This window comes from Gossypium hirsutum, chromosome A06 (genome assembly GCF_007990345.1).
Source record: "Gossypium hirsutum isolate 1008001.06 chromosome A06, Gossypium_hirsutum_v2.1, whole genome shotgun sequence".
In the NCBI taxonomy this organism is placed as follows: domain Eukaryota; kingdom Viridiplantae; phylum Streptophyta; class Magnoliopsida; order Malvales; family Malvaceae; genus Gossypium; species Gossypium hirsutum.
Window position 1 is genome coordinate 33,949,129 of NC_053429.1, and position 21,897 is coordinate 33,971,025.

Consider the following 21,897-nt stretch of genomic DNA (forward strand, 5'->3'; position numbering starts at 1 on the left):
CTCTTTATTTTAAAATCAAACTTCAGTTTTCAAACTTTTTCACTAGATCGCCACAATTAACGACCCTAAACCAAAATTTTTACGTCGCTACACACACTACATGAGCTCACTGAAAACCATTGGAGAAGCCAAGGTAGGGCTCTAAAACTCTGTACTTTCTTTGAATTTGTCAACGACTTCTCCACTTTCACTAAAGCTCAGACATCGGTTCCTCATCTGAGGAATTTGTTCAGAAAAATAAAAGAAAAAGCGTCGACAGCAGGATTCGAACCTGCGCAGGCAATGCCCAACAGATTTCGAGTCTGTCTCCTTAACCACTCGGACATATCGACTTCTTACTGCGGTTTTCGTTTTCTATTTACTTGATTGTTTAAAAATATAAAAAATTAAAAAAATATCAACACAAGGGTTCGAGAACCTGCGCAAGCATATACCCCCGTACGTTTCGTGCCTCTCTCCTTAGCCACTCAAACATACCGACCTAGACCTACTTGACAGCCAGATTTCATAAATAGCAGTATTTTTTTTATTTTTTTATTTTTATCTATTTGGCTTACTTTGCAAAATTAAGCACGCGAATAATTGGAATCATTTTATTAAAAATATAATGATACCAAATCAGAGTGATAAATTACAGGCCTAAGCAATTAGCGAGACTAGTCTGTTATATAAGAATAGGTCATTTAATATAACTAACACATTATTGGCATAAAAATTGAATATCTAAAACTGTTAATAAACAAATTAGACAAATGTGCAACCTTCCAAAAGCATCATTATTCATAGCCTTAGCTATTTCATATAACACACAATCCACCCTTTCACCACAGCTTTATTCTATTCTTGCATTTTACCTCTTGACTTAAATATTAAAAACTGTATCGAAATACAAACTCTTTAACACCCACCATAACCCTTTTTTGCTTACAAATATTATAGCCGGTGAGGTCCAACTAAAAAATCCATCATTAGTCTTCATTACTGTATTATTAAAAATATAATGATAATTTTAATCTTTAATATGTATTTATTTTGTCATTTTAGTCTTAAATTTTTTATTACTTTCGTATTTTTTAACCTTAAAATTTTAGTCAATTTGTTTTTTATTTTTGAAAGGAAATAGTTGATTGAACTATTAAAAATTTAATGGCATAAATGTTGTAGCTAGAGGTACTCATGGTCGAGTTAAGTCTAAATATAATATTAACATTTTTTATACTTGTTCAAGTTAGGCTGGCCCAGAATATGAGTTTAAAATTTTGCCAAACTTGCCCATATTTACAAAAGATTAATTCAAGCCATTTTAGGCTCACCCATATTATTTTTAAAAAATTTTGAAATATATATTTATATTATATTATTTTAATATTTAATAATTTTATATATTTTTTATTTATTGAAATTTTTTATATAGTCATCTTAACATTATTTTAATGTTTAAATTAGAGTAGTATTATATATTTAGTATATATTTTTTTAATGTGTTTTAAGCTACACAATATAAAGTATTATAAACTTAAAAACGATTCGGATTGGGTTTGGGCCTTAAATGTTCAAGTCTGAACCTAGCCCATATTTTAAACAGACCTATTTTTTTGCCCAAGCTCATTTTTTGGACCTAATATTTTTACTCAAATCCTCTCAAATTTCAAGCCTGGGTGAGTAACCCAACCCATGAATAGGTCTAGTTGCAACCCTTTTAGCATTCTAATCGTATTTCATTGAATAATTCTTTTAGGCTTAATATAACATTTGGTATCTGAACTTGACATTTTTTTCTAATTTGGTACCTAAACTTTTTTTTAGTCCAATTTGATGCTTGAACTTGACACTTTCTCCTAGTTTGTTACCTAAGCTTTTTTTAGGTTCAATTTGGTACTTAATTTTATTAAATATTATATAAATTATGCAAAACACTAACTATATATATATTTGTTTGCTATGCTACAAAAATATTGTCGAGGAAACTCATGTTAAAAAAATAGGTATTGAAGTATGTTTATTGAATTAATATTAAATAAAAAAGAGATTTTTTAAAACCTCAAATTAAAACAAATTCATTATTTTCAATTAATAAAATAATTAATTATATAAAACTAAAAATATTTAAACATATAAAATATAAAAAATATCATATAATTTGTCACATGTTGGTCATACATTTATTATTTTTGCTACTCATAAAAAATTAATATTGTTATTATATTGGAGTAATTTGAAAAATGTTTGACAAGTGCCGAATCGAACAAAAAAAAAGATTAGGAACTAAATTAGGAAAAAAGGTCAAGTTCAGTACCAAATTGGGCCTCAAAAAGTGTAAATACCAACTTAAGAAAAAGTGTCAAGTTTAAGTATCAAATTAAAAAAAAGTGTCAAGTTTAGGTACCAAATATTATATTAAACCTTCTTTTTAAAAGTTCTATTGAATTTTTTAAATATATTTTTAAATTTTTATGAATTAAATATGAACCGCAATGTGAGTTGTAATTTTGGTACCATTAAAATTTTAATACTCTTCACATTAAAAAATTAATATTATTTCTTATTGGATGAAAAAAAGTGTCCAATAGCTAACCAATTATATATTAAGTCCAAATTTAATAAAGTTAATTAGAGGATTAAATTATCAATTTTTGTAAAATAGAGGGGTTAAAAGAAAAGGAATTAAACCTTATAAAAAAAAAGCCGGCTATATGTAACTAAAACGGAAGTAGAGAAGCCATAGTTAGACCTTGCAAACTCCTCCCCCTTTCGACTTTCTCAGATCTGTTTCTCTTTCACTCTCTAGAGAGACGGATACCGCTTTTTTTTTTCTTCAATCCTCATAGCAATTAGCTATGGCGATTAGGTCTTTTTTTCTCTTTATTTTATTCTTCTCCTCTTCTCTAAGTCCGGTCTTTTCTCTTTATGAAGATCAAGTAGGCCTCATGGATTGGTAAGTTCTAATTCAAACTTTACTTCGTTGAATTCGATTCAAATTTAACTTCGATTCTTTATATGTATATCTAATTTTTGTTTTTAATTAAATTGTTTAATCTTAGGCATCAACAATACATCGGCAAAGTGAAGCAAGCAGTGTTCTCCTCTCAAAGAGCTGGTCGAAAACGAGTCGTAGTTTCCACCGAAGAGAATGTTATTGCTTCACTTGATCTCCGCCACGGCGAGATTTGTAAGTCAAATCCAATTCGATTACTGATGGTTGAAGTTTATTTAGCTTATAATTCTTTTTGGGATGATGGTTTGTTTGTTTTATGTAGTTTGGAGACATTTGCTTGGGGCTGATGATGTTATCGATGGAATTGATATCGGTCTTGGCAAATGTAAGTGTTTGCATATCCATATTTTGTTCAGAGAAGAATCTTAAGTGGCCTTTTTATATTTGAATTTGTTTTTGTTGTTATCTTATTTGTATTTATTGTTTCGTTCATTTTTCAACTTGTTTTTAAGTGTTGGTTTCTGTTTCTGGATTCACCGAGGAAAGGTCTGACTTCAGTGCTTGTTTAGCTGATTAAGTTTTGAATAAATTTCATTCTTGCAGATGTCATTACCCTTTCATCGGGAGGAAGTATTCTAAGATCATGGAACCTTCCTGATGGGCAGATGGTGTGGGAATCTTCACTTCAGGGTCCAAAGCACTCAAAATCATTCTTATTAGTGCCGGTTAGTATTAGAATTTTCTTTAGTCAGATTCTTCCAGTTAACATCTATTTTGTTACTATTCTTCGACAGTCTGTTTTTAGTCGAACATGGTCACTGAAATTTTGTACCAAGCCATTCTATATTAGATGCTCCTTCATACAATCAAGATTATTCTTGCTGAATTTTCATCTAAAAGATTCTTAATTATCTCTACAATATCCAATAAAACAAGGCTAGTTTATGTACAGAAGGATGCTTTGCTGAACATATCTTGTGTTTGTAACTTTTATTGTCCATTAGAACTTGACGTCCTGCCATTTTTCCACCCTTTGTTTAATTTGTTGATTGAAATTATATTATTCATTCTATGATCCTAAAAACCTATGAAGATTGACTGTGTTTATACTGTGCAGACAAACTTGAAATTTGATAAGGATAATGTACTTGTCGTTTTTAGCAATGGCCGTCTCCATGCTATATCTTGTATAGATGGTGAGGTTCTTTGGAAGAAGGATTTTGAAGCAGAAAGGTTAGTTGAATTTGAAAGTATTATATTTCAACTGATTCCCCCTCCCATTTGTAAACAATGGTATTATTGATGTATTGCGTTGCCATGCTACTTGCAGCTTTGAGGTTCAGCAGGTAATTCTGCCTCCCGGCAGTGATTTAATACATGTTGTAGGGTTTGCTGCTTTGTCCCAGTTTGAGATGTACCAAATCAATGCTAAGAATGGAGAGTTGTTGAAGCATGAAAGTGCATTTTTTTCTAGTGGGTTTTCGGGACAAGTTTCACTAGTTTCCACTGAGACAGTTGTGGCTCTTGATTCCACAGGGTCAATTTTGCTCACAATAAGTTTTCAAGATGGAAAAATTAGTTCTCAACAGACACCCATTTCAAATCTTGTCGAGGATTCTTTAGGACCGGCAGTAATAATACCTTCATCAGTCTCAGGAATATTTGCGATTAAAACAGATGCAGTTACTATATTTATTAGAGTGATAGGTAAAGGCAACTTAGAAGTCGTGGAAAAAACGACTCATGAAATAGCTGTTAGTGATGCTCTCTCAATCTCCGAGGATCAACAAGCATTTGCATTGATTCAGCATGCAAGCAGTGAGATTCATCTCACAGTGAAACTTGCACATGATTGGGATGGTAATTTGCTTAAAGAAAGCGTTAAGATGGACCGGCAAAGAGGGCTTGTCCACAAGGTTTTCATAAATAATTATATCCGAACTGATAGGTCTTATGGATTTCGGGTTTTGATTGTGATGGAAGACCATTCATTGTTGTTATTACAACAAGGTGAGATTGTCTGGAGCAGGGAAGATGGTCTGGCATCAATTATTGATGTAACAACTTCAGAACTTCCCGTGGAAAGGGATGGTGTATCTGTTGCAAAAGTGGAGCACAACCTCTTTGAATGGCTTAAGGTATGGCTATGAACATTTTAAGATTTGGACAATATTATTTTTGTTCTCATTGAAACACATAATTGTTTATATTGGAACTGATGATTAATTATTGGTTATGTTTTGGATACATGTTGAATTATCATATGCATGAAGTCTTAATGTGGTTCAAAAATTAGAAAGACTATGGAGATATATATATCTGAGCATACATTTTTCTTGGTATTCATCTGAGCATTTGCTAAATGGTTTTTCACTATTTGGATAAGATGTTTAGTTTTAGAAATATGAACTTCCAACCATCAAAGCTTCTATAATTTTATCCACTATTTGAAAATGGACTTGAAGATGCATTTTGACAACATGGTTTCTAAATGTGCTCCTTTCTTAAGGGACATATGTTGAAGCTGAAGGGAACACTAATGCTTGCAAGCCCTGAGGATATGGCAGCCATACAAAGTATGAGACTAAAAAGTTCTGAAAAGAGCAAAATGACCCGAGACCACAATGGCTTCCGGAAGCTGCTCATAGTATTAACAAGGGCAGGGAAACTTTTTGCGTTGCATACTGGAGATGGACGCATTGTCTGGTCTTATTTGCTACGGTCTCTACACAAATCAGAGGCATGTCAATCTCCAATAGGATTAAACTTGTACCAGTGGCAAGTTCCTCATCATCATGCTATGGATGAAAATCCATCTGTGCTTGTAGTTAGCAGGTGTGGTCCAAGTTCAGATACATCAGGTGTACTTTCTTTTGTTGACACTTACACGGGAAAGGAGCTTAGTTCTTTAAGTCTTGATCATGCTGTTGTACAAGTTATTCCACTTCCATATACAGATTCAACAGAACAGCGACTGCATCTGCTGATCGATGCTGATAAACATGCACATCTATACCCTAAAACTTCTGGGGCTCTTAGCATCTTCAAACGTGAATTTTCAAACATATACTGGTATTCAGTGGAGGATCAAAATGGCATCATCAAGGGGCATGCTTTGAAGTGCAAGTGCACTGGCGAAGTGGCTGATGAATTCTGCTTTGACACAAGGGATTTATGGTCAGTTGTATTCCCCTCGGAATCAGAAAAGACCATTGCAACTGTCACTAGAAAATTGAATGAGGTAAAGCATTTCTCCCTCCCCCATTTTTTTCCCAATGACTTCCGGTTTTTTTTTTGTTTTTTTGTTTTTTTTTTTGTTTTGTCAACCTGCATGGTGATCTTACAAGTTTTCAGGACTCAGTCATACTGTATAGCATTATCGCATGAAATGACTTCTTTCTTAAGTTTTTGGTTATGCACTTCTCAACTGAAGACTCTTGACCATTGCATGACTTGCAGCTTCATTCTCCTTTTGCTATTGACTTCTTAAAACCAATTGTGTATGAGTTTGTTGTGCTTTAATGCAATTGCTAAGGGATGTTTTGGAAGATTAGGTAAATTTGGTTAATTGACTTAATTCTCAATTGCACCCGTTCTTTTGCATTTTGAATGTTTATTGGTGCATTGCTGGGAATGCTGCATGCATAAAACATACTGAAATGATTTTTTGAGTTTTCCAGGTGGTACATACTCAAGCGAAGGTTGTAGCAGACCAGGATGTCATGTACAAATACATATCAAGGAATCTACTTTTCGTGGCAACTGTTGCACCCAAAGGCAGTGGTGAAATTGGGTCTGTTACACCAGAAGAATCGTGGTTGGTTGCATATCTTATTGACACTGTAACAGGTCGTATATTGCACCGGGTTACTCATCATGGTTCGCAGGGCCCTGTTCATGCTGTAAGATACTTATTCTCTCATATTGGTGTCATAAAATGCTATTAAAGGGATGCAATTGAAAAGGCTTTTTGTTTCTCATAGGTTTTTAGTGAGAACTGGGTTGTCTACCACTACTTCAATCTTAGAGCGCACAGATATGAGATGTCTGTCATTGAAATTTATGACCAGTCTCGGGCTGTAAGTGGTGGAACTTGAATTCTTTATGCTGAGTTGCTTGTATCTTTACTTCAATTAAACTAATCTTTTTCCAACTAAAATACCATCCACAGGACAACAAAGACGTTTGGAAGCTTGTTCTTGGAAAGCACAACCTTACTTCACCAATTTCTTTATTTTCTCGACCTGAGGTCATAACAAAATCACAGTCCTACTTTTTTACTCATTCTTTGAAAGCTATAGCTGTGACATCTACAGCAAAGGGTATAACTTCCAAGCAGCTTCTCCTTGGTACAATTGGTGATCAGGTAAATTAAAATTTTCCAGAAGAACTAAATCGTGGAGTTATCTGTACCGCTTCATTACGAGTTGTTCGTGTTTTCTTTTAAGGAGTTAAATTTGATTGTCTTTACTATGAATGTTAGAGTTGAATGATACTTCTGCCCGTATCATGATTGTAATCCTGTTTTACAGGTTTTGTCACTTGATAAGCGTTTCCTGGATCCTCGTCGAACAGTTAATCCTACACAATTAGAAAAGGAAGAAGGCATTATACCACTAACAGAATCGTTGCCCATTATTCCTCAGGTTAGTTTCCTCCCCGACCATCCATTTTTATTTAATATATTAGTTTCCTCCCCGACCATCCATTTTTTATTTAATATATATTTGTATATACACACTCGCAAATACATTGAGAAATGCTGTCTTGAGAGGCACGGTTAGTATGCATGCAACCAAGCAAAACTGAAAACAAAAAAATTGGGAAGATGGAATATCAGAGGAGGAGAAAAGTAGAGGAAAGGAAATTCTATTGGGGTGCTTGGTATGAAATATGAAAAAATGGAAAGAAAAAGTAATTTACTAATTTTCTTTCCATACATTGCTTGGTAGAGTTGAAAAATGAGGGGAAAGAAAATGAAAAATTCAAAAAATATAGTGTTGTGAATGTGTGTACTTAACTTACATCTTTCTCATTTTCTCTTGGAGGATTTGGTTGGGTTTTATATATTAGGATGGAAAATTGTCATCTTTTCTCTCATTAAAAATAAATAGATCACTTCACTCAATGAAGCAGAGGATAAGTGATTGGGTAAAAACAAAAGGATGCAATCACGATCATGTTATGATCAAGTAGCATAAGTGATGGATGTCCATGAATTGTGTATTATAAGAGGGCCCCATGACCATTTTATGGATGGCGTTAAAACATAAACATATATTATTTTATAACTCTCTCTTCCTCGATCTCTGTAAGTATAGAATAAGTGATGGCTGTTCATGAATTGCTTCCAGTCCTATGTTACACATGCGCTTAGAGTGGAAGGTCTTCGAGGTATAATAACAGTGCCAGCCAAGCTGGAATCGACAACCCTCGTCTTTGCACATGGAGTTGACCTATTTTTCACGCAGCTTGCACCTTCAAGGACATATGATTCACTCACGGAAGATTTTAGTTATGCCTTGCTACTCATTACAATCGTGGCACTCGTAGCAGCCATCTTTGTAACATGGAGGTTGTCCGAGAGGAAAGAACTGCAAGAGAAATGGAGGTAAAGTTTCTTCTCATTACGTTTGTGTATTAACACATTTGCTTAGATGACACACACCCTTAATTATTTATTTGAATTAGATTAGAAGGGGTCTCCTTATGACTTGTAATTCTTCCAAGTTTTGTAGCATTCAATCTTTAATGTCTATTTTCATTGCTATGTTTTAACAATTTAGTTTCTTATGATTAAAATTCTCTCTTTGATTTTTGTTGGGTTAAAATTTTGGGGTGGGGGCAAAGCTAAAAGTTGGAATAGTCATTTTTAGGAGGGACAAAAAATGGAAATTTCTTTTAAATAAAAGGGCTAAAAGGGATTAATTTGGATTATTAAAATTTAGGATGGGCTAACAGTGGGAATTGGACTAGTTAATCAAGAGAGCTGAGGCATTACCTGTCTTTCGGCTTTGCCTGTTATTATCACATGCATTGACAGTGGTATATTTTAATTTCAAAAAAGGGGATTAAATAATTTCATTATCTTTAAAATAAAGGGGTAAATGTGTTTAAACAAAATGAGAGTATTTTAAAAATATGACATGACTATTAAATTCAATAACTTAATTTAAATCAAGATTATACAAGAGTAAGTAGAAAACATTAAAATTTGCAAATATTTACATTTCCATGGAGGCATTCGAAGTTCAAGCCTCCTGCATCCGTTTCGCTGCACCTTCTATATCAGAAACACTGTAAAGTCAGACGTGCCAAACCAGTTTTGGCACACTATGAAGAGTACGAGTTTGAAGAAACATTGTTTTTGTGATGGGCAGTTTCTATTCTGCCTTTGCGAGTCAGAGCACATTTTCTTCTCTACACTTCAGTGACAATTGATGGCAGAAAATTGGACTCTATTCAGTGGTCTCTCTCTACATTGAGGAAAAGGTTTAAAGCCAGTTCCAGTTGGCTCATATTGTACTGGTTCTTATCCATATTACACAGAAAACCAAGACTTATCACCTCTTACAATTTTGCCAATTCTACCATTTTTAGCATGAGGTTTTGGTTTTTAAATGGTCTCATCTCTTCATTTCCATAGACTTGATAGAAATACTGGTTGTCCTTGGATTACATCATCATACATCAAGAAATAGAAAGAGACTAAAACCTAAGCAATGATCTGAATTTTATTCAATAGAAGACTTAACTTTTCTGTTTACATCAATTGCTATTTATATAGCTCGCAGCTAAGCTGAACTCTCGAGTAACTGCTACTGACAACCTATTAGTTATCTTTACCATAATTTACCAAACTCTTGGCATTCTAGCACGTGATTGATATAGGCTAATATTCTGCTTCTTCCTTCTACTTTCTTGAATTTTATTCCTTCTAATATTCACCATGCTTTCTTCTTCTTCCTTTTGCTTCTTTTATGCTGTAAAAAAATACTGACTTCTTCTATCATTCATCATACATTCTTCATTCTATCATTCACTTATTTTTCTATTCTTCTTTTGTATTTTTTTTATTGCAATCTAGGCTGTTAGGCTACTTTGATTTCAACAAATGTAAACAAAGCTCGTTTGAGCTTGCAAAAGAAAAAAAGAGAATTTCCGGAAGCAAGGCTGTTAAGCTACTTGCTTTCCGCAGATGCATATACTAAGCTCGCTAGAGCTTACATGATGGAAAAAAAAATCTGGTACAACAAGCTAGGCTGTTAGGCTTTAACTCACTTTCAATTGTTGTTCAACATGGCTTCAGCAATGAAACTTGGGTCTCTATCGATTAACTTTGTAAAAAAATCGGTTTCAAGATTCCATCCTCGACTTCCATGACTGTTGGAGGAGAAGGCAAATTTATAGTCATCACAACATGGTACTTTGAAGACATCATAAGATTGTTGGATTACAATCCTCAATTATGGACACATATGATATAATTTATGATGTTATTACAAAGTGTGATAAAAAATTAAGTAACTAATTATGTTATAAGTGTCAGAGGTATTAAAGTGTCATAGAAATAATATGTAGACACCATAAGTTGTATTTATAATTTGATGAGGGGCCAAATTATAAATACCTAAAATTAATTTAATAATCCGTTATTTAAAAAGGGGTAATGGTCCCGAGAAATAGTATATATGTTGTATTTCTTTTTCATCCCCATCAGTGAGTTATACTAAAAGAAAAATTATTTTCTTAGAAGATCAAAACCTTTTGGGCAATCTCTAACAATGGATTGAGGTATATTTCCGCATATGGTATTATTCTTAATGATATCACATGATAGATCCTGGTTTATTAAATTTTATATCATATCTTATTTTACGATTCTAACAAAGCTGCCATGTTATGTGAAGCATTGGATCACTTGATGGATAGTGTAAGTCATGGTGTAACACCTCTCATCCGTCGTGATGGTCAGTACGAACGAGAAGAGCTAACGGGACATTTTTAGATCAAAATCAATACTTTATTTTAAAAAATACATGATAAAATATTTTTACAAAATCATAGAAAATGAATAAACTAAAATTTTAAAGTTTTAAAATCTTGATAAAAAGATTTTAAAACTGATTCTTGGGTATTTAAAAGTGTCTGGAACCAAATTCGGGCATTGAAGAGCCCTTTTTGCTCTAATCAGTGAAGTGACCCCAAAAAGTATAGGGGGTGTGGAACCAAGGGCCACAGGTACCAAACCCCAATCCTGATATTGTTAAGGCTTAGTTTGGATGGGCGGTGTGTTTACCTCCGGTGAGGTTAAAAACAGCGGTGGCGGTGAGATTAGTTACTGTAGCGGTGAGATTGGATACTGTAGCGGTGAGATTAGAACAGCGGTGGAATGTGTGTTTGGATTCAAACGCAGCTGCAGCGGTGAGGTGAAAATAAAAAATGACTATTAAGGACATCATATTAGAATTGATATATAATAGAAGTTTTTAAATTATTTTACTTATATAAAATTATTAAAATATGTGAATTTATAAATTCATTTAATAAAATATTAAAATGTATCTTTTAATATTTTATTATAAATATTTTAATGAATTATATAATCAATTTAAATTATTTATTAGATAAAATGATAATAATTTTTAATTATATAATCAATTTAAATTATATAATCAACAGGCCAGGGTACTCTCTTTCCTTCCAGTGCCTCTTCTTATCGGAAACAGCACCGGCGATAGCAGATGGAACAATGAAGGAGTTTGGGGGATGAGGCTTGGACTTGGGCATGGGTTCTGGACGTAGCAGAGCAGAGGAGAGCAGAGAAGAAGAGAAGGAAAATGTCATTTTTGTCTGCTAAAAATACCTACTGCCCCACTGGAGCAAATTGCTGCTGAAACCTCCAGCCAATTTTCAGCATATCAGCGTGGTTAGAATGCATTTTGACTGAATTGAAATGCTGAACCAAACAGCATAGCAGTGAGATTGGCAGCAGTTATCTCCCCCAACTGCACCTCACTGGCAATAAAAGATGAACCAAAGGAGGCCTAAATTTGGCATTCTGCTAGTTGACGTGCAGTACACCAAACTCCCATTTTTAAACCTCAAACTTCATTATATTAAAAATCAAGCTTTAATAACTTAAAAAAAATCATATTTTTATAGTCTAAAACAACTTTTGAAGCACCTTTAAACTAGATTTTTATAAAACATATTCAGAAAATAATTATATAACATCTTTATTCATGAAATATAATTGAAAAGAATTAAAATCTTTCAAAACATTCAAGATGTTAAGTTAGCTTATTAAATTTATATAAAACCATTCAGCAACCAAATTAAAGCATGAAAATCTAATCATGCATGCCTTCAATTCAAAGTTATAATAATTGGCTCAAGGGCACCCAAAATAAACGAAGTATAATTAATGTTTAGTACCATTACAACTGACAGCGATATGAAACAAAGATATATGCAACTTAAAGTTACTTCTTTAGTACACGTCACTAGACGTTAATTGCAATACAAATGTTTCATATTCTTCAAGGATGACAATAGTGTATGCTTGTCATTCTTCGAAAAGCACCGAATTTTTGTTCGAAAGACCTATACGCAAATATAAAGTTTACTAAAATAATATAGAAATACTTTATATACTTACCTTTAGAATTGTAGTTCGGACTAAATATAAGGTTTAATAAAACATTTAGAGGTAGTGTAAATGGAAGCTACATAATAATTTAGAAAAACAGGGAGCAATTTATTTCCACAAACACATGAATATTTGCATCAAATAGATCCAGTAACCTCTTTTATCATGTCAAAGTTATTCTCAAAATTAGAATTTGTTAATTTCAGCCCTTAGTATGCTTAGAAAAATAAAGAAGGGTTATTAAGGATAAATTGTCTGGAATTACAATAAGAGAGTTGAAGGGTAGGTGTTCGAAGACCAAATCAAGATCACACCGTAGTGCTAGGAACAGGAGCACCAAAGTGTAAGTAATAGGAATACTAAAGTACAAATCAAGAGTCCCTCATTAGTATGCCAATTGTATCCTAACTATTTCCCTAAGCTATTACCACAAATAAATTAGTTGAACTTAGCAGCATTTAATAAAAGTTATAAACAGATGAAATATTTTTTAAAAAAATTAATTATTAGGTTGGTGTTAGTCTCAACCAAATCACAATTTGATTGTGAGACTGCTTCAAAACTTACTTTTTTAAAAAAAGAAAAAAATATTATTTCTAGGGTATTTATTTTTTAGAAAGGAAAAAAAAATTATTCCTGACGTATTTATATTTTCTCCATTTTGATAAGTTATTTAAAGAGTACTTATATGTCTTTACATTTTGATAAATATTTTTTAGATAAGAAAAAATATTATATAGAGGGTATTTATATTGTTTTTACGTTTTGATAAATTATGTAAAGTGTAATTTTTTTTTTTACATTTTGATAAATTTAGGAACATTTATGTCATAGTGAAAAGGAAAATCATGAGATTTGAATCAAAGTCATTATAATTTTCACTATTTCAACATTATGATTTCAACTAAAACTATATTTTATATTATATTAACTTTTTATAACATAATTTTTCAGCATTTATCATAATTTAGTATATATTCTTTTGGTGTTCTTCATGTTCGAAATTCATGGTTATCCTTCCCAATAATATCATCTTTAATATTTGAATCTATATCCTCTCTTTAAAAATATAATGTATTTTTCCATTGCACTTAACTATTTATTGATAAAAATAAAATTATGCATATGATGATAATCTAGTATATTAATTAGTTCAACTTAATATTTAATAATTATACATTTATTTAGGTTAAAAATTGCAAGTACTAATAGCTTTATTTAGGTTGATAGAAATCTAAACCTAATAAACATTAATATAAATTTTTTAAAATAAGATACTTGTTTAATATAAAAATTTTAATTTTGTTTCTTTAAATTTTGGATTTGGATAATAGAACATTGGTTTGAACCCTAAACAACACCATCATGATGTAATCAAAGTCAAAATGCTTAATTATGTATAAGATAATTGAGTTATTTAATAATTAAACGTCCTTTTACTTTTGTTATAAATATTTTATTATTAAATAAATCTCTATTAAAATTAAGATAAGTTTGGTTTACTTTATAATTTTAATATTTATTAGAAGTATAGTTTAATTTCGTTTGTATTTCTTATGTTTATAAAATGGACATTAAAAAAATATTGTAAATATTTTAATTGATTAATAAAAGTAAGTTATATTTTGCTCTCTTCTCTTTTATTTTCTTGTTCATTATGTTTGATTATAAAAAGAACAAATGTTAATTTATCCTTTATATTTAGGGTGAGTTTGGATGGACGGTGCGTTTAGCTGCGGTTAGTGTAAAAACAGCAGTGGCGGTGAAATTAGATACTGTAGCGATACTGTAGCGTGAGACAAAAAATAAGTTAAACGCACCGCACCACAGTTAATCGCCCAAACAAATGAGCCTTAAAATAACCCCTAATCGGGTCAATGTTTGATAGGTATGGAGCTATTTTAGTTGACGCCAAGTAAATTTTTTAACATTTCTTATAGTATCTGAAAATTTTCTGAATTTTTGTTTTTTTAATTAACGTATTTAAAATAATTTTTCACATTTTAACTGCTGACTTAGCTTTTAGAACGCATGCCCAACCTGCTGAAAAAATGAAAATTTTCTAGATTATCTTTTTAAGTAATATATTGGTTTCGTCAATTTGAAGTTGACTGTGGAGGAATGGTTCCAACAACGTTCACTACTTATTTGTTGCTTTAGTATCTATCTATATATATATATTCCTGATTTTTTTTTAAATATTATATTTTCTGGACTTACATAAAATTAATTTTACTTTAGTTTTTAATAATAAATTTTAATTATTTATAGGTTACAATATGTCCCATATCTCCCTTGACTTTGGATTTAAATTCTATATATATATTTTATTAAAACAAATTCTATATATTTTTTATTTTTAAAATTTTAATCTCTTTATTTTTTTAAAAATTCCAAAATGGAAGTCGAGTTTGGAATTTTAATGTATACTTTTTAGAAAGTTCAGGAAATAGGAATTCAATTTCAAGAAGTAAATATCTTTAGTCCCAAATTTTAAATTATCTGAGGGTCCCTCATAAATCGGTCAAAGCGATAGCGTTTGCTTCTGCAGGCTTTTAGAAGAATATCTTCCGTCCATTTTATATCACAAACGAATCCTGTCCGTACACGTGTGAAGAAAAATACAAGAATTCAATCGCTTTCGGACTCCATTAGCGCCAAATTCCACTCCCTTTTACTTTCCCAGAAAATAGCCCTAAACATATCGTAATCCAACGGCTATTATTCAACCCTGACTCTTCTCCCAAATCTCATCAGTCGATAGAAAATTTTCAATTTCACCCGTTTGATTAAGTCTGAAACAAATCTAACCGTCCATTATTTTAAAAAATTCAAATTGAAAGATTTTGATTTTGAGGCAGTGATAGTGAAAAGTGGGACTGAAGAAAAAAAAAAGAAAAAAAAAAAGCTTACACTTCCGTACAAATGCTCTAGCTATGGCGGCTTAGCTCTCGCAAGTGCTCCAAAATCTTTCCTTTGACTTTATTTTTTTGGTTAACGGAATTTTGAATGGTAAAATCAAAAGAAAATTCATAGCTCTGCGATTTATTTTTTTCTTTTGAATTTCGATTTAATTCAGTGTCAGTTTATTTATTTATAATTTTTTATATGAAGTTTGAATGATTGGGCAAGGAGAAACGGTTTCGGATTTCACACCGAAGAAATTGGCGAGGCAATTAGATTTCACGGCGGGGTGTCGCGCGTCGGGAAATGCGGCGTTACCTGATCATCCGATGCAATTGCAGTCGCAGCCTCAACCGCAATGGCAATCGCAAACGCCTTTGCCGACAAAGTCTCAGCAGCAACCGCAGGAACTCCAATTGCGGTTGTGTTTACAGCCGCAAACTGTGCAGTCGCCTCAGTCCCCGCCGGTGCCACTAGTTCAAATACGGCCCCCGCCTCCTCCGTCACAGCCAGTTACCGTCATGCAACGGGTGCCTCATCCGGTTCAGAAGCTTCCGCCGCAAACGTATCAATTGAGGTAGCTTTTCATGCAATCTTCTGGTGTCCTCTAGATTATTAATGTGCTTTCTATATTTGTTAGAAAATAATTATCACGTTTTTATACCATAAAAATTTACTTAGTTTTGAAAATAAGCGTATTTATGTTGATCTTAGTTTTGAAAATAAGCGTATTTATGTTGATCCTTAAGCAGATTCATTTCTTCTTCGTGACATGTATGTATGTATGTATGTATGTATGTATGTATGTATGTATATTCTAATTTTAGAATCCAATTATTTGTTCTTGTCTTATAAATAAGCAACAACTTAACTTCTAATATCAATGTAAGTTCTTTGGTTCTTCGGCCTTTTCTGTTTAAAGAGACCTCTTTGGAATATTTTTGACACTATTGATAGTAGAACAGTGAGAACATTGTGTGTAACTAGAAATATGCTTGTTGCATGATGTTGTTTTTAACTCTTTGTGATATATACGTTTGTCCAGCAAGCAGGAGTCCCCAAGGTCCAGGCCAAGAGTGCATGCTGATGCAAAAGATGGGACTCCAAAGAAACAAAAGCAGTGCAATTGCAAGAATTCTCGGTGCTTGAAGTTGTAAGTTTATTAACACATATTTAAATTCTATCTCATCTTTCTAGTTACATGCTCGATCAGTAAGTCATAAGTATAAAGTGCTACATGGTGTTTGTGATGTTAATCTTTTGTGGAACTAAGCAAAATGCCTAACTTTTACTATTTTTAGGAAGCATTGTCCTAACAAGAGTGATTTTTCAACTTGCATCTTGCTTTTGCTTACTCCATTTTCTTGCTCTGTCTGTGGTAGATGATCTGTTATTCTTAGTTATATATATATTCTCTTTGAGGAAAAATTTTTAGTTGAATCTCTAATCTTTTCCTCTTAACCAGTGGTTTGCTTGTGGAAATGTGACACAATCTTCATTAGATAACTATTAACTAACACCAAGTTGGTTTATATGGCTTATCGATCACCAAGTATTTAGGATCTATTATCAATTGAATTTTCTTATTTAATTTGGACCAATATTTGTAAGTATGTTTGAACTTGTTGCTAAAAGGTTGTGGTCTGTCATCTTTATCTTGCATTTATTTATCAGGTACCATTTAGCATTTTGTTTTTGGTTATTGTTAGGTACTGTGAGTGCTTTTCTTCTGGGTTTTATTGTAATGGTTGCAATTGCTTAAATTGCCATAACAATGTGGAGAATGAGGCAGCAAGGCAAGAAGCAGTTGGAACAACCTTAGAACGCAATCCAAATGCATTTAGACCGAAGATTGCCAGCAGTCCACACAGACCTCAGGATACTAGGGTATATTATCTGACATCTTCAAACTGCTTTGTTATGGATGTTGCTAACTGATGGCGATGAGAATTCCCTTTCTTATTTCCTTCCTTTGAGGTTCTAATTTGAAGAATAATGTAAAGCTGAGTCTATTACTGTTACTCTTATTATTATTTTGGTTTTATACTTTTACGTGAAGTTTGGCATTGTGTTATTGCATCAGTGGAAATGGCATATGCAAGGTTCAATATATTTGTTTATATAGAAAACAAGTGAAAACTTGGTTTTGTCAAGTTTTAAAAGTTTCTTATTGTCTGGAAACAACTTTAGGATGATGCACATGATGTCCAAATGGTCGGAAAGCACAATAAAGGGTGTCACTGCAAGAAATCCAGTTGTCTCAAGAAGTATTGTGAGTGCTTCCAAGCTAATATTCTATGCTCTGAGAATTGCAAGTGCATGGACTGCAAGAACTTTGAAGGAAGTGAAGAAAGAAGAGCTCTTGTTCATGGAGATCATAACTCCATGGCTTACATGCAACAGGCAAATGCAGCCATTAGCGGTGCTGTTGGTTCATCGGGCTTTGGGATTCCTGCAACATCTAAGAAGAGAAAAAGTGAAGAAATCATATTTGGTCTAGCAGTGAAAGATCAATCAGTTCACAAGATTGTTCAGCAGCAGCAGCAGGTAATTCCTTGAATTGTTATATGCAAGAATCATCTTGGTTGATCAATGGCACTGATTTGGCTTGTGCAATCTTGGGAGAAAAATTATTCTTTTTTATCCTATCTATGTTATGTGATCATCTTATAGCTACCCTTACCATCAGGCATCAATGATTTTTGTATTAGTGATGGTATCCAAATGAGACAGGATTCATAGGTGGACTTTGTGGCTCTCTCATCAAGTAATAGGAATAATCTATTCTGTACGGTACCTTCACAATTTGATGCCAAGGATGGCTTTAGTATGTGAATAGAGAACACTTAAATTTTGTCTTAGCCGCTCATGAGAGTAATTATTACAGAATGCAGCCAAAAGAATTGCATTTCGGTTTACTCTCTTCTTTCAAGGGAAAAGTGGATACTAATATAACATTATATCTATCTAATTCCAACCAGGAAAACCATATAAGAGATCTTTTGGCCACATGTTCTCCATTATCTACTCATCTTTCTGGCACTGCTAATAAAGCATCATTGGGATCTTCAAAATTCACGTACAGGTAGTAAGTGTGTGTATTTTTATTCTGCTTGTAATTAACAGAAACATCCATTTCTGTTTCATTTTCCCCTTTTAGGAGCTAATTAGTGTGATTTTGCATTATTGAAGATCTCCATTGGCGAACATCCTCCAACCACAGTACGTGAAGGAGTTGTGCTCTGTTTTGGTGTTAGTTTCATCAGAAGCTGGAAGGGCACTTGCTGCAGGTAATAATTGTTACTCATAAATACCGAAGTTCCTGTTTCTTTTTCATTGCAGTATTAATTGGTACTTTTTAGCTGATCATATGGCTGAGATTGCCGCAATGAAAGAATGTGTTTTATGCACTATCAATCTATAACACATTTCCAAATTTTATTCTTGTATCAAAGCATCTTCCTGCAATCTGCTTCTTCTCAATACAGTTTCCCTTCTTAGCGGTGAATGATAAAGCTTTGTCATCTGTAGAATTATAGGGATGATGGTAAAGTAGCTGGCTTTTTTATATTTACATTTTAGATGTTATGTTTGAAAACTACAACTATGGGCATAGACGAAACTGAGAAGCATTTTATTTGGAAAGTAATGACTGTGCAGTGTGCATTGTGTAAGCCAAGAGGATTTGCTTTCTTGTTATACTGTTAAATGATAAATTGGTGTTCTAAATAAAAAAAGAAGATAGACTGGTGTTGATCAAGTACCAAAGGTAGGAATGGCAATAGATAGTCTGGATTTGGATATTTGACTTGCTTTTTGTGAATTTGGATACTGCGGATTCGGATAATCTAATTACGATCTTCAGTAGATGCCTACATTAACTATAGTCATTAACCGTAACTGATTTAATTTTGCAGATAACTTATTTAGATTCGTATATCCATTATCTGAATATGCTTTACATTTTTCAGATAAAAGATTCAGATATTCGAATATCTGCCTTACTTTTTAAATTTTCATTTAGTTTTTTAAGAAATCCAGATATTTAGTGGATTTGGATATCTGGTGGATAATTTTTAAAATTGGGTTTGCATTCGGATAGTAGTGCTCAGGTTTATTGTGGATAATAAATGAATTTGGATCTTAAAGTAGATTTGTGGGTATGGATTTGTATTTTACAAAAATTGCAGCTATTTGACCCGTTGTCATCCTTAACTGAAGCTGTGAAGTCAGAAGTCTATAGTTTTTTGGAAGTCATCACAGTGACTGGAAGAGCCCTCCTTTTTGTAAAGAAATTGGAAAAACTTTTCTGATACTTGTATAGCATAGGGGGGCATAATAAGAAATATTGCAAAAAGAGTGAAACAATCAGTTAAAAACTCAACCAAAAAATGTGTTAATATTATATAGATGGGGACCATTGATGGAAATGGTGAGAAGAACAACAATAATCTTTGAGAAGTCCACTAGATTTCCTTTGGTTACACTTCAAAATTATATCTATGACAAATTATTGTGCTCTAGACTTTGAAAGACTTAATGGTTGATGAATTGATTGTTATAGACTCTTTTATCTGTTACTTTTTTTGCAAGGAAAATTTGCTTCATATAGATTCCCTACGAATGTCATCTTATTTGTGGTACCTGTTCCATACATTCAGCAAAAGAGGAAAAAGGGTTGGTTTGAACTCTGTGTCTTACTAATTATATTGGTCCCTCCATGATCTATGGATCTTTATAACCTTGGGCTTCTGCGGTTAAATTTTTTTTATCAAGTTCATAATTTAATACATTTTGTTACTTTTTGTTGAAGATGCCATATAGCAGTACTAATGTGAAAGTTACAATCTCCAGAGAAAAGTGGCAAAAAGGATCAACAAGCTAAGGGAGACTCTATCGAAACTACGGTTTCATCTAATCAGATGCATGAAATGAGTGAGAATGGTAATGGTGTTCTAAGTAGTGCTACTGACGATTGTGAGAGTGAGAACCATGGAGATGCAAATAGAAGTGGCGACTGTGGAGCAAATGAGGACAGTGTGCAAAACGGAATGCCTTTGTCTCCTAGAACACGTGCATTGATGTGTGATGAAGAAGATACAATGTTTATGGCAGTTGGGTCACCTGATTTATTGACAGATCCTTCTCAAAATATTACTCAGAAATCATTAAATGGGCACGAATGCACAGAGGTTTATGCAGAGCAGGAAAGTCTTGTTTTGACAGTGTTTCGTGATTTTCTTAATCAACTTATCACTCGTGGGAGCATAAAAGGTAAGCTAGTTGTTTTCACAAATCTAGACTCCAAAATTTAAACTCCCATAAGTTTTGGATAATAAATAAAGGGCAAACTCCAACCAGTGTTCCTTCTCAAAAAATTTCCTAATGGTTAAGTTGCTGCCTCATGTTGAAGATTTTAGTTTATTGTTGTGACCTAGGTTTTGGATTCCCATTTTAAGTCTTAGTTACAAAATTTTTAATTAATGTTCTTAAATGATGATTTGTCCTCTGTAGAAACAAGGTGCTTTCCGTCACCCCTAAGTGAAAAACGTAGTGAGCAAGAATCTGCAGAGAACGGTGCCATAAAATCTGGAAATAGAGCAGTTGGACAGAAGCAACCTTATCCTAATGGAATTGTGAAATCTCTGAACCCGGCACCTGCCGAAATAAGTCAGACACTCTCTGCAGCCACTTCTGTTTTGAATACAGATCTTCCTTTAAAACATGAATCGTCCATAGGGAAAGAGGACACAAAAAACGTAGGAATTGAAGGCTCAAATTAGCTTAGTAAGATAGTTCTCTCACTATCAGTCAGCGTTCTTTCTTATGTTTCATTATCTCGCAGCCTTTTAATTCTTGGATCTGATGTTGGGGCCAATTGTTTGAGGAATTAACACCATTATAGCTAGACACAGAGTCCCTTATCCATCTTTAAACATTAGGAACAGGTAAATTTATTATTTTTGGGCTTTTTTGTTAGGAAGAGGGTAATGAAATTTCAGTTACTCTTTAAGTTGTACTATATTTGATTAATAATATTTGTTCTATCAGTTGCACAATGCATGCGATTCCCACATGATTAATCTAGTGTTTACCCTTTTTACTGTTATACCTCGATTGTTTTATCACAACAATATATATGGATAATTATTTAGTAGATGTGGTGAAAATTTTTAACTCCAAAAATCGGTTGGATTTTGTCAAAAAAAAATCTGGCGGTAACAAATTTCTTTTTACCCACACTAGTCACGGAACTTGTAAAGCTTGGTCTCTAAATTTGAATTTTGTTAAGGTGTAATGATCTTGCCCTTTAAAATTGTGTCATGTTCTTATTTCAAAATTTTATATAAAATCTAAAAAAATAAGATAGAAGTACAAAGAAATTATAAAAAATATATTTTAAATT

The 21,897-nt window shown here is 32.8% G+C and overlaps 2 protein-coding genes and 1 non-coding gene across 3 annotated transcripts; 2 read left to right on the forward strand and 1 right to left on the reverse strand.

Moving 5' to 3' along the window:
- Positions 1 to 250: 250 nt before the first annotated feature.
- TRNAS-CGA (transfer RNA serine (anticodon CGA)) lies at positions 251 to 332 on the reverse strand. Its single transcript has one exon. It is a non-coding gene; the product is annotated as a tRNA-Ser (tRNA).
- Positions 333 to 2,676: 2,344 nt separating this feature from the next.
- LOC107962887 (ER membrane protein complex subunit 1) lies at positions 2,677 to 8,751 on the forward strand. Its single transcript, XM_041115813.1, has 12 exons — positions 2,677 to 2,935; positions 3,042 to 3,169; positions 3,258 to 3,320; positions 3,539 to 3,660; positions 4,053 to 4,168; positions 4,266 to 5,073; positions 5,445 to 6,176; positions 6,616 to 6,837; positions 6,919 to 7,014; positions 7,107 to 7,301; positions 7,468 to 7,581; positions 8,290 to 8,751. The coding sequence occupies exons 1-12, from the start codon at positions 2,838 to 2,840 to the stop codon at positions 8,548 to 8,550; spliced, it is 2,955 nt and encodes a 984-aa protein (XP_040971747.1). The 5' UTR covers positions 2,677 to 2,837; the 3' UTR covers positions 8,551 to 8,751.
- Positions 8,752 to 15,441: 6,690 nt separating this feature from the next.
- On the forward strand, positions 15,442 to 21,550 carry LOC107962885 (protein tesmin/TSO1-like CXC 6). The gene is made up of 9 exons (XM_016899438.2): positions 15,442 to 15,599; positions 15,702 to 16,068; positions 16,537 to 16,644; positions 17,201 to 17,378; positions 17,682 to 18,038; positions 18,473 to 18,576; positions 18,684 to 18,781; positions 20,346 to 20,765; positions 21,006 to 21,550. Exons 2-9 carry the CDS (start codon positions 15,707 to 15,709, stop codon positions 21,272 to 21,274), a joined length of 1,896 nt encoding a protein of 631 aa, XP_016754927.1. The 5' UTR covers positions 15,442 to 15,599; positions 15,702 to 15,706; the 3' UTR covers positions 21,275 to 21,550.
- Positions 21,551 to 21,897: the final 347 nt, after the last annotated feature.